Source organism: Sapajus apella, unplaced genomic scaffold (genome assembly GCF_009761245.1).
Source record: "Sapajus apella isolate SASKATOON/1434 unplaced genomic scaffold, GSC_monkey_1.0 scaffold43, whole genome shotgun sequence".
Taxonomy (NCBI): domain Eukaryota; kingdom Metazoa; phylum Chordata; class Mammalia; order Primates; family Cebidae; genus Sapajus; species Sapajus apella.
The window spans coordinates 18,304,919-18,316,739 of NW_022436983.1; the positions used below are offsets into that span (position 1 = coordinate 18,304,919).

The 11,821-nt window shown below is 44.7% G+C and overlaps 1 protein-coding gene and 1 pseudogene across 3 annotated transcripts in view; both read left to right on the plus strand.

Annotated features, from left to right (window-relative positions):
- The first annotated feature begins 1,858 nt into the window (after positions 1 to 1,858).
- The window catches only part of TMEM50A (transmembrane protein 50A), a 33,711-nt gene continuing 23,748 nt past the window's right edge, over positions 1,859 to 11,821 (plus strand). The window contains exons 1-3 of one of the 3 annotated variants that reach the window (XM_032300878.1): positions 1,859 to 2,015; positions 4,115 to 4,226; positions 6,849 to 6,961. In XM_032300878.1, the coding sequence (XP_032156769.1) occupies positions 4,128 to 4,226; positions 6,849 to 6,961 (212 nt within the window). In that variant the 5' untranslated portion in view covers positions 1,859 to 2,015; positions 4,115 to 4,127. Of the gene's footprint in view, positions 2,016 to 4,114; positions 4,227 to 6,848; positions 6,962 to 11,821 lie in introns of those variants that run through there. The other 2 variants (XM_032300877.1, XR_004275877.1) reach the window with 2 other exon arrangements.
- On the plus strand, positions 4,628 to 4,691 carry LOC116566708 (annotated as a pseudogene).

Below are 11,821 nucleotides of genomic sequence, written 5' to 3' on the forward strand. Positions count from 1 at the left end.
CTTTTTTTTTTTTTTTTTTTTTTTTTCTGAGACAGAGTCTCACTCTGACTGGAGTGCAGTGGTGCAATCTCTGTTCACTGCAACCTCTGCCTCCCGGGTTCTAGTGATTCTCGTGCTTTAGCCTCCTGAGTAGCTGGGATTTCAGGCATGCACCACCATGCCTGGCTAATTTCTGTATTTTTGGTAGAGAAAGGGTTTTGCCAGGTTGGCCAGGCTAGTCTCGAAAGACAGAATCTTGTTCTGTTGACCAGGATGGAGTGCAGTGGCACTGGTGCGATCTTGGCTCACTGCAACCTCTGCCTCCCAAGTTCAACTGATTTTTGTGCCTCAGGCTCCTGAGTAGCTGGGATTACAGGCAAAGCCCACCACACCTAACTAATTTTTGTATTTTTAGTAGAGATCAGGTTTCGCCATGTTGGCCAGGCTGGTCTTGAACTCCTGGCCTCCAGTGATCTGCCCGCCTCGGCCTCCCAAAATGCTGTGATTACGGGCGTGAGCCACCGTGCCCCGCCATAAAACAGTCACCTTGGTTCCCATACCACTCATATACTGCCACCGTACATGTAAATCAGATGAAACTGTGCGTATCTCTCAATGACAAACGACGCACCTTTACCTTAAGTTGAAAGGGGGTTCTGCTCCGCGACTTGTCTCTCCCTCCACCCTCTCTGTTATTTAGGATGCACCATAGGGTCAAAGCCGCAGCAGCGCCACCCCTGTGTGATCGCATATGCCTTTCTGTAACACGACTTTCCCTCGAGCGGGACCAGCTGCTGGAAAGGAACCAAGGAGAGGTACCCAGCGCCTCTCCCACCGGCAGCTACAGCATCGGGAGCGCCTCCGCTAGGAAGACCGCGCGATGCGCCTGTGCTTCCTCGGGTGGCGCCTTCCGCAACGAGATCTCGACCCTCCTCCCTCTCCCGGGCTGGATCCGACTCCCTGAAGGCGATTCCAGAGCGAGACCCAGACTGACGGCTTCTAGAAGAGAGGTGAGCCTGGCAGCAAGTCGTTCACGGAGCTAAGACAACGTTGCTTCCGGCTTCTGCCTGTCCTCCCCTTTGAAAAGGGTCACCTCCCGAAAACCCAGGCTCTCCTCCAAACAGTGGTTCTCAAGCCGGGCGATCTTCCCCGGGAGGGAATATTTGGCAAAGTCTGGAGACAGTTTTGGTTCACTCGGGCTGCTACTCGCATCCAGTGGATAGAAGCGGGGGATGCAGTTACATATCCTAGGAAGCACAGAACAGCCCCCCTTACCCCAGACAGAATTAGCTGGCCCAAAACATCAGTAGTATCCAGGCTGAAAAACCCTGCCTTAAACAAACGGCAAAGGAAGGCCAAGTCCTATAAGTAGGTCACCGAGCCGGGACTGGGGTCCACGGGACACCCTAGCCTCGCCAAGCCGGGAAGTCCTCGCCTCTTGGACCTGAATCCGCCCCTCTCCGGGAGGTGGAGCTGCGGGGAGGCAGGGCGGGGACAAGAAGGGAGAAAATAAATGAGACTGAAAAGCGCTGAGTAGCGCTGTGTGACTGCAAACCTCAATACTTTTGCACCACGTGGGACCCAGCACTCTTCCTGCCACTCACACTTGAGAGGGCTGCGGGGCCGACCCCAGCACTAGAAAACACTCATCACCTCACTCAAGACGGATACAAAGACCAACAAATGCCTTCCTTTAGAAAGCTCAACACACAGAGCAACTTCTCACGCTTATCCACGAAGGGCGTACTCCAAACTAGCACTTCTGACTTCCAGCTGTGAACCCAGTGCTGCGGAAAGCCCCAGCGCAGAGCGCCCTGGCATGCGCAGTCGCGTTGTCACGGTGGGCGTGGCTCCCTCGGGACCCGGCGCCCCGCCCTCCGCCCTGTATCCGCATGCGTGGCTGAGCCGCGGGGGCGGTACTGCCACATCCGGGGTCCGGAGGCCGTGGCTGTTTTGTTTTGTTGGCTGAAACCGGGTGAGGCGGGCCGGCGTGGCGCGACACCGGGCTCCGGACCCACTGCACGACGGGGCTGGACGTAAGTGCTGGGCGGGGAGTGGGGGTAGGAGAGGAGCGGCTGCAGGCTGGAGAGGCCTCGGAGCCGGGCCAGTCCGACGGACTGGTGCCCACAGGCTCTCTGCCGCCACCCTCCGGAAAGCCGCAGACCCGGGCTGTGCCCCCATGGACTTCTCTGACTGCGCCCAGATCCTGCCAGGACGGACGGGGGACTGCGCCCTACCCCGGGACACCCCAGGATCGCTGGAAATTGCCCGGTCCCCCACTTCACAGCTGGACAGGCCGAAACCCCGAGAGGGCGCGTGACCCAGCCGGCTCCCTCAGCTAGGAGTGGCTGGGCTGAAGGTGGCTCCCCCATCTTCCTGCCGCGTCCCTCGAGACCTGAAATTCCCAGTCTGGAGGGCGGGGTCTGGCTTAAGCGTGCCAGTCTTCTTGCAAAGAAAAATGGATTGGGGCGGGGCCATTGGGATGAACCGAAAATAACACTTCCTGGATTGCAGTTCTTCCCAGGGAAGAATCAAATAAGTGAATTTCCTAAATTGAACTTGTCCCAAAGGCATCTTAGCACTGACTCTAATCATATATTTTAATATTTAATTTTTAAAAGAGAAAAATTGAAGTCTTTGCTCTTTTTTAGGGCGTCATGTATTTGGACAATTGCTGGCTACAAAGTAACAAGGGACTCAGGTTCGCTGTAGGAGTCTGGGTTTTTTTTTGTTATTTGCAAGTTTTCAGGCTTTTTCATACTCTGAAATAGAGATAATATGGCTGTGTCTCTAGTCAGGTCTGTACAGCTCGGCTTACAAGAATGTTTTATATAATTTGTAAAAGTTTGGGTAGGCTGTGGTAATTTAAATAGCAGTTGGATTTTTGTAATCTTAATATTAACCACAATTAAGTGCTTTCTTTTGGCTGGAAACATCAGTTAGGATCAGAGATAGGGATATTAAAATAAAGTAGATGTTTTTTACGTAGAATTAACACCAAAAGGTAGGCTTGCAGAAAGACAATGAAGTGAAAGGAAATGATGTGGGTAGAGGTAAGAACTGCAGTGCAATGTTTAATTTCTTAATCTAGGTGTGAAGAAACACACGTTTTGTGATAAAATATGTAAATTACTAATAGAAATATTTTTCATTTGAATCTATACTTTAACTCAGAGCCAAAGTTTATCACTTGTCTCTCTACTGTTAGTGCTTCTGGACTGTAAATATCAAAATCATTTAATAACTTAGTTTGGAATCAAAATAACAAAAGAGCTCCTGGGAATTAGTAATCATATACTTGGTATTAAAAGTACCACCTAAACTAATTTAATACCTACTTAGAAATAATAGGATGTGACAGATTTCAGGAGGAGGTCAGCCAGTAGTTAAAATTTTTTCAATATTTGGAGACTCACCTTTGTTAATATTATTTAAATATATCCGAACCATTTTTATTTATTTATTTATTTATTTTTGAGACCGAGTCTTGTTCTGTCTCCCAGGCTGGAGTGCAGTGGCGCAATCTCAGCTCACTGTGACCTCTGCCTCCTGGGTTCAAGCGATTCTCTTGCTTCAGCCTCCAGAGTAGCTGGGATTACAGTCATGTGCCACCACGCCGAGCTGATTTTTGTACTTTAGTAGAGACGGGTTTTGCCATGTGGGCCAGGCTGGTCTCAAACTCCTGACCTCTGGTGATCCACCCACCTCGGCCTCCCAGAGTGCTAGGTTTACAGGCGTGAGCCACCGCACCAGTCCCCAAACTATTTTTTACATTAAAAAAGATACAAGGGCCGGGCGCGGCGGCTCACGCCTGTAATCCAAACACTTTGGAGGCCAAGGCGGGCGGATCACCTGAGGTCGGGAGTTCAAGACCAGCCTGACCAACATGGTGAAACCCCGTCTTTTTAAAAGAAAAAAAAAAAAAAAGATACAAAATGAATCCAGTTGTTACTTTCCAAAGTTATAATGTGGAAATTCATCAAAAACTAAATCAAATATTCTGAAGAAGTATGTGGAATCAAAATAAAGTATTTGTAATTTCATTTTAATTATTCCTGGGCTATTAATTATTTTTCAGGTTTGAAGCAAGTAAATAGAAGTACTTTATTTAATTGTTTGTTTGTTTGTTTTTAAGTGACCTGAAAAAAATGTCTGGATTTCTAGAGGGCTTGAGATGCTCAGAATGCATTGATTGGGGGGAAAAGCGCAATACTATTGCTTCCATTGCTGCTGGTGTACTAGTAAGTGTCATGGATAATTTGGATCTCATTTTTTGGTTCGTTTGTGTTTATGGATTTTGAATTCTGCAGGATGTTTTAAAATATGTACTATTTATTTTATCTTTCACCACTGTACTTATTTTAATAAGCATTGCTATTTTGCTGCCCATGGAGAGTTATTAGTTCCATTTGAATAGTTTAAATTATGATTTAAAATTAGATTAATAGAGTGGTTGGGTTAGTTTAACTGTGTGGTAAAAATGGCATAATAACATTTATTATATGGATTATATTTCCTTTTTTAATGAGTATTTTAAGGTACAAGGAAGTGTTTAAGAAGCAATCAGGTGAAAACCAGTCAATAGCTAGCATTGCATTTCTCCATAATCCAGTTAACTTTCTTCTCAGTCTCATTAAGGAAAAAAAAAGTGGTCGCTTCAGCAACACATACACTAAAATTGGAACAATACAGAGAAGATTAGCACGGCCCCTTTAAATTTTGTTTTAAAAGCAAAAACAAAAAAAGAAAAAACATTAAAATACATTGTGTAGAAGTGATTTACAGAATAAAATTCTTATTTACACTTCAGATCCCTCAAGGGATCCGATATTAGTTTTTTATGATTATATGATGTTATGGGCTCCAAAGAGTAATTTTTTTTTTTTTTTTTGAGTTGGAGTTTTAGTCTTGTGCCAGGCTGGAGTACAATGGCATGATCTTAGCTCACCGCAACCTCCGCCTCCCAGGTTCAAACAATTCTCCTGCCTCAGCCTCCTGAGTAGCTGGGATTATAAGCATGCACCACCATACTTGGCTAATTTTGTATTTTCAGGAAAGATAGGGTTTCTGCATGTTGGTCAGGCTGGTCTCGAACTACCAACCTCAGGTGATCTGTCCACCTCAGCCTCCCAAAGTGCTGGGATTACAGGCGTGAGCCACCACACCTAGCCCTAAAGAGTAAATTTTAAGTAAATGAACAAATAAACATCTAAATTTAAGTATTTCCTCTTCACCTAATCTCTAACAGTTACAATCCATGAAAAATAATTATCCTATATTTTTTCTCAAGCTTCAAGATTCATTTATACTGGGCGCCATGGCGCGTGCCTGTAGTCCCAGCTACTCGGGAGGCTGAGGTGGGAGGATCGCCTGAGCCCAGGAGTTCTGGGCTGTAGTGCGCTATGCCGATCGGGTGTCCGCAGTCAGTTGGACATCAATATGGTGACCTCCCAGGAGCGGGGGACCACCAGGTTGCCTAAGGAGGGGTGAACCGGCCAAGGTCGGAAAGGGAGCAGGTCAAAACTCCCGTGCTAATCAGTAGTGGGATCGCACCTGTGAATAGCCACTGCACTCCAGCCTGGGCAACATAGCCAGACCCCGTCGCTTTTTAAAAAAAAAAAAAAAAAAAGATTTATTTATTTTTGAGATATGGTCTCACTCTGTCTTCCAGGCTGCAGTGCAGTGGTGCAATCACTACTCATTGCAGCCTCAACCTCCTGGGCTCAGGTGATCTCCAAAGAGTATCCTGGACCGCAGGCAGGGGCCACAACACCGGGCTGAGTTTTTTCTTTTTTTGTGTGGAGATGGGGGTCTCTCCATGTTGCCCAGGCTAGTCTCCTACTCCTGGTCTTAAATGATTCACTGGCCTTGGCCTCCCAAGGGGCTGAGATTATAGGGCCTCACACCCGGCCAAAAAGCTTTTGAGTTTTTACTCTATGAAGAAAATATCTTGAATACATTGAGCTGAGGGTAAAAAGAAAGGTGTATTTACTCATGCTAGCCACTAAAAATGGTATTAATCAAGTGTAGATCTATCTGTAATCTCATAAAAGTAATTTGACTGGCCTAAAATTGTTATTTTTAAATAAGTGCCAGAAGATGGCAGTTCCCAGAGCTGAGTCAGGGTTGGGAGTGAGGATAGGAAAGGGGGTTACTTTTAAAACCTTGTAAGCTACTTGTCAGAATTTGGTTAATATAATTTTACTGTAAATTTCTGCTGATAAAAAATATTTGTACAGTTTTGGGGTCATTTTTCTTGTTGTGTCTTTGCCCTTGGTAATATCTGGAGCCAAATTCAATTAGATAAATTGTAATCTAATCTGGTGTTTAAATTGAATTCAAAATCACACCCGAAACCATCTTTAGCCTGCGCTGGAATTCGTCAAAAGCAGAACCTTAGAGCTGTTACTTCACACCAAGAAGATAGCTGAAATTCTGTCAGCAATAATTGTTGTCCATATTAATTTGAATGTGTTTTTCTTGATTTGGGGGAATATTTTTCTGGAGGCTTATATCAACAGGGCACTTCCTCCATCAGTTGGAATCTGAGTCACTTTTTTCCTTTCCCCCTCCAGGAGATAATTGGTTTCTAGTTCACCAAATTATATTATAAGGTTTTATTATGATAATTTTAAATAATGATTGAAGTAGGCTTAGAGAAAAGTTAAGTCAATAAATATAAATTGTCAGATTTAAGGGTGCCTAATATTTAATCAGCTATAAGGCCATGTGCAAATCACATGTGAGAAATAGTTAGAACGTTTTTGAAATTTATTAAAAGGGATCTCTTCACTTAAAGACCTTTCTTGCTTTTAGCCAGTGAGATATGAAATTGCTTGAATTTCTCATTGGTGTCACCTTTGTTTTAGTTTTTTACAGGCTGGTGGATTATCATAGATGCAGCTGTTATTTATTCCCCCATGGAAGATTTCAACCACTCATACCATGCCTGTGGTGTTATAGCAACCATAGCCTTCCTAATGTAAGTGACTTCATGATTGGCATTACTTACATAGCTGGCCACAAAATAAAAATGTTTCATATACAGTTGCATAGATTTAAAATTCTAAATATTATCAGATTAATGTACTGGAAATGAATTTAAAGTCATGCAGTAGAGAAGGACTCACACAGAAAAGCAGCAGTCCTCTTTGTTCTTTTTGTCCGCCTCTGCGCTCCCTCCCAGCTTCTCTTAGCTATCCTTTTATTTTTATACTGCCAGTGTTTATAGCTTTACAGTTAAGTCAGAAACTATGTATTTTGTCTAAGGGATTATTCTTCTAACAATATTTATTAAGCCTTTATATTCCAGACTCTGCTGTAAGTACAGGAGATAACAGTAGTTAATAAAACAGGAAACATCCATGTGTTTTTGATATTTAAAATAAGTACAAAGGAGAAAAAATAGAGAAAGGACTTGTGGGATGTCAATACGAGGGATAGAAATTTTAAAATAATTTTGTTTTTCCTAGAAAGGGGGTCTCGTCATGCTCAGGCTGGTCTCCTGGGCTCAAGTGATCCTCCCACCTCAACCTCCCAAAGTGCCAGGATTACAGGTGTGAGCCACTATACGTGGCCAGAAATTTTCAGTAAAGTCAGGGAAGGTCTCACTAAGGAGATGATTTTGAGTCAAGACTTGAAGAAAGTGAAGGAGCTGACTATGGGATGGGAGTATATAAGAGAGGATCATTCCAGGCAGGTACGGCAAGGAGACCAGTATTCAAGGGAACGAAATTGATGAGATCAGAGAAGTGATGGAGAGGGGCACATGGCATAGGAGCTTATAAAGCATTATAAAAACTTTGCTTTCAGCTAGATGCAGTGTCTTATACCTGTAATTCCAGCACTTTGGGAGGCCGAGGTGGGTGGATCACTTGAGCTCAGGAATTTGAGACCAGCCCGGGCAACATGGCGAAACCTCATCTCTATCAAAAATACAAAAATTGAGGCCGGGCGCCGTGGCTCAAGCCTGTAACCCCAGCACTTTGGGAGGCCGAGGCGGGTGGATCACGAGGTCAAGAGATCGAGACCATCCTGGTCAACATGGTGAAACCCTATCTCTACTAAAAATACAAAACACTAGCTGGGCATGGTGGCGTGTGCCTGTAATCCCAGCTACTCAGGAGGTTGAGGCAGGAGAATTGCCTGAACCCGGGAGGTTGCGGTGAGCCGAGATCACGCCATTGCACTCCAGCCTGGGTAACAAGAGTGAAACTCCGTCTCCAAAAAAAAACCCAATCCAAACTTTCAAATACAGAAATTGGTAGGGCATGCCTGTGGTCCCAGCTGCTCCAGGGACTGAGGTGGGAGGATCGCCAGATCCTCCAAAGTCGAGGCTACAGTGAGTCATGATTGCAACACTGCACTTCAGCTTGGGTAACAGAGCAAGACCCCATTTCAAACATAAGAACTTTTTATTTTTATTTTTTGGGATGGAATTTCAATCTTGTTGCCCAAGCTGGAGTGCGATGGCACAATCTTGGTTCACTACAACCTCCACCTCCTGGGTTCAAGCAATTCTCCTGCTTCAACCTCCTGAGTAGCTGGGATTACAGGCACGTGCCACCATGCCCAGCTTATTTTTTGCATTTTTAGTAGAAACGGGGTTTCGCCGTGTTAGTCAGGTTGGTTTTGAACTCCTGACCTCAGGTGATCCTGCTGCTTCGACCTCCGAAAGTGCTGGGATTACAGGTGTGAGCCACTGTGCCCAGCCAAGAACTTTACTTTGATTTTAAGTGTAATGGAAGCCATTGGAAGATTTTGAGCAGAGGAGTGAAATGACCTTAGATTTTAATAGGAACACTCCTGTCCAAAAAAAAAAAAAATTTTTTTTTGAGATGTAGTCTCACTCTGTCTTCCAGACTGGAGTGCAGTGGCACAATCTCGGCTCACTGCAACCTCCACCTCCCAGGTTCAAGCAATTTTCTGGCTCAGCCTTCTAAGTAGCTGGTATTACAGGTGCGTGCCACCACGCCTGGCTAATTTTTATATTTTTATCTTTTCTATTTTTCTATTTTTTTAATTTCGCAAATAATCTCTTTTTTTTTTTTTTGAGACGGAGTTTCACTCATGTTACCCAGGCTGGAGTGCAATGGCGCGATCTTGGCTCACTGCAACCTCCGCCTCCTGGGTTCAGGCAATTCTCCTGCCTCAGCCTCCTGAGTAGCTGGGATTACAGGCATGCACCACCATGCCCAGCTAATTTTTTGTATTTTTAGTAGAGACGGGGTTTCACCATGTTGACCAGGATGGTCTCGATCTCTTGACCTCGTGATCCACCCGCCTCGGCCTCCCAAAGTGCTGGGATTACAGGCTTGAGCCACCGCGCCCGGCCAATTTTTATATTTTTAGTAGAGACGGGGTTTCACCATCTTGGCCAGGCTGGTCTTGAACTCCTGACCTTGTGATCCACCCGTCTTGGCCTCCCAAAGTGCTGGGATTACAGGCGTCAGCCACTGCACCCAGCTGAAAAAATTTTTCAAACCAGTAAACAAGGCCAGATGCGGGGGCTCACGCCTGTAATCCCAGCACTTTGGGAGGCCAAGGTGGGTGGATCACCTGAGGTCAGGAGTTTGAGACCAACCTGACCAACATGGTGAAACCCCATCTCTATAAAAAAACAAAAAAAGGGTAAACAAAATTCATTGCAGTGCAAGGTAGTATAAGTTTCAACAATACGACACTATACTTCTCAAATTTATCAATGTATTTTGAAAATAGTCTTATAATCAGTTTCTTAAATTCATTATATATTTTAGTTTGCTTCAAACTTGAGCTATGACTTTCTTATTTAGTATGATTTTCCTAGAGTTTTTTTTTGTTTTAATTGCGATGAGGTCTCACCATGTTGACTAGGCTGGTCCTGAACTTTTGGGCTCAAGTGATCCACCTGCCTTGGCTTCCCAAAGTGCTAGGATTATAGTCATGAGCCACTGTGCCTCACCTTTCCCAGAGTTTCTGATTGCTTTTTTTTTTTGGCTGGTTATTGATAGAAAGAATGTATGTTTTCTTTAGGATTCATTTCATTCTTCTTGAATGCTGTGGCTCTAATTTGGACAGTTACTCTGTGGACTGTAGTATCCTTGTTTAGTTTTTTGTTTTTCCTGGAGTTTCTAGCTGCCTTTTTTTCTGTTTTCTTGCATTTTCTACTATTATCACATCTTTCTTTTTTTCCCAAATTCTCAATTATATTTTTTAATATATTATAACCTCTTTTGTTCTAGAACTTGACATCCTAGAAGCCTATATACAAATTGATTTCATTACACATTGATTACTGTGTGAGTCTGCTACAGCGCTGTCACCATGGGACTTCCCTCCCCTGTTTATCAGGGCTGGATCCATTTTTCCAGTTACCACATCTTTTTTTTGGATACAAGAAATGTTTATTTTGGCTGGGCATGATGGTTCATGCCTGCAATCCCAGCACTTTGGGTGGCCAAGGCGGGCAGATCACCTGAGGTCAGGAGTTTGAGGCCAACATGGAGAAACCCCGTGTCTACTAAAAATTAAAAAAAAAAAAAAAATTAGGCATGGTTGCAAGTGCCTGTAATCCCAGCTACTCGGGAGATTGAGGCACAAGAAACACTTGAACCGGGGCAGCAGAGGTTGCAGTGAGCCGAGATCGTGCGACTGCACTCCAGCCTGGGTGACAGGGAGACTCCATCTCAATAAATTTAAAAAAGTATTTATTTTAGTTTTATTTGTTTATTTTATTTTATTTTTTTATTTTTTTTGAGACGAAGTCTCACTCTGTGGCCCAGGCTGGAGTGCAGTGGCATGATGTTGGCTCACTGCAACCTCCGCCTCCCAGGTTCAGGCAATTCTCCTGCCTCAGCCTCCTGAGTAGCTGGGATTACAGGTGTGTGCCACCATACCCAGCTAATTTTTATATTTTCAGTAAAGACGAGGTTTCACATGTTGGTCAGGCTGGTCTCAAACTCCTGACCTCATGATCCACCTGCCTTGGCCTCCCAAAGTGCTGGGACAGGCGTGAGCCACCATGCCCGGCCTGTTTATTTTTATTTATTTATTTTTTGAGACAAAGTTTTGCCCCAGGCTGGAGTACAATGGCATGATCTTTGCTCACTGTAACCTCTACCTCCCAGGCTCATGGGATTCTCCTGCCTCAGCCTCCCCAAGTAGCTGGGATTACAGGCACATGCCACCACACCCAGCTAATTTTTGTATTTTTAATAGAGACAGGGTGTCACCATGTTGGTCAGGCTGGTCTCGAACTCCTGACCTCAACTGATCCGCCCACCTCAGCCTCCCAAAGGGGTCGTATTACAGGCATGAGCTACCACACCCAGCCAGTATGTTTTCTTAGAATTCTCATCTGTCTTATTTTTTTTTTTTTTTTTTTTTGAGACGGAGTTTCGCTCTTGTTACCCAGGCTGGAGTGCAATGGCGCGATCTCGGCTCACCGCAACCTCCGCCTCCTGGGTTCAGGCAGTTCTCCTGCCTCAGCCTCCTGAGTAGCTGGGATTACAGGCACATGCCACCATGCCCAGCTAATTGTTTGTATTTTTAGTAGAGACGGGGTTTCACCATGTTGACCAGGATGGTCTCGATCTCTTGACCTTGTGATCCACAGGTCACAAGGTGACCTCCCAAAGTGCTGGGATTACAGGCGTGAGCCACCGTGCCCGACTTTTTTTTTTTTTTTTTTTTAAGATGGGGTTTCCCCATGATGGCCAGGCTGGTCTTGAACTCCTGACCTCAGGTGATCCACCCACCTTGGCCTCCCAAAGTGCTGGGATTACAGGCTTAAGCCACCACACCCGGCTTTTTTATTTTATTTATTTATTTATTTATTTATTTATTTATTTTGAGACGGAGT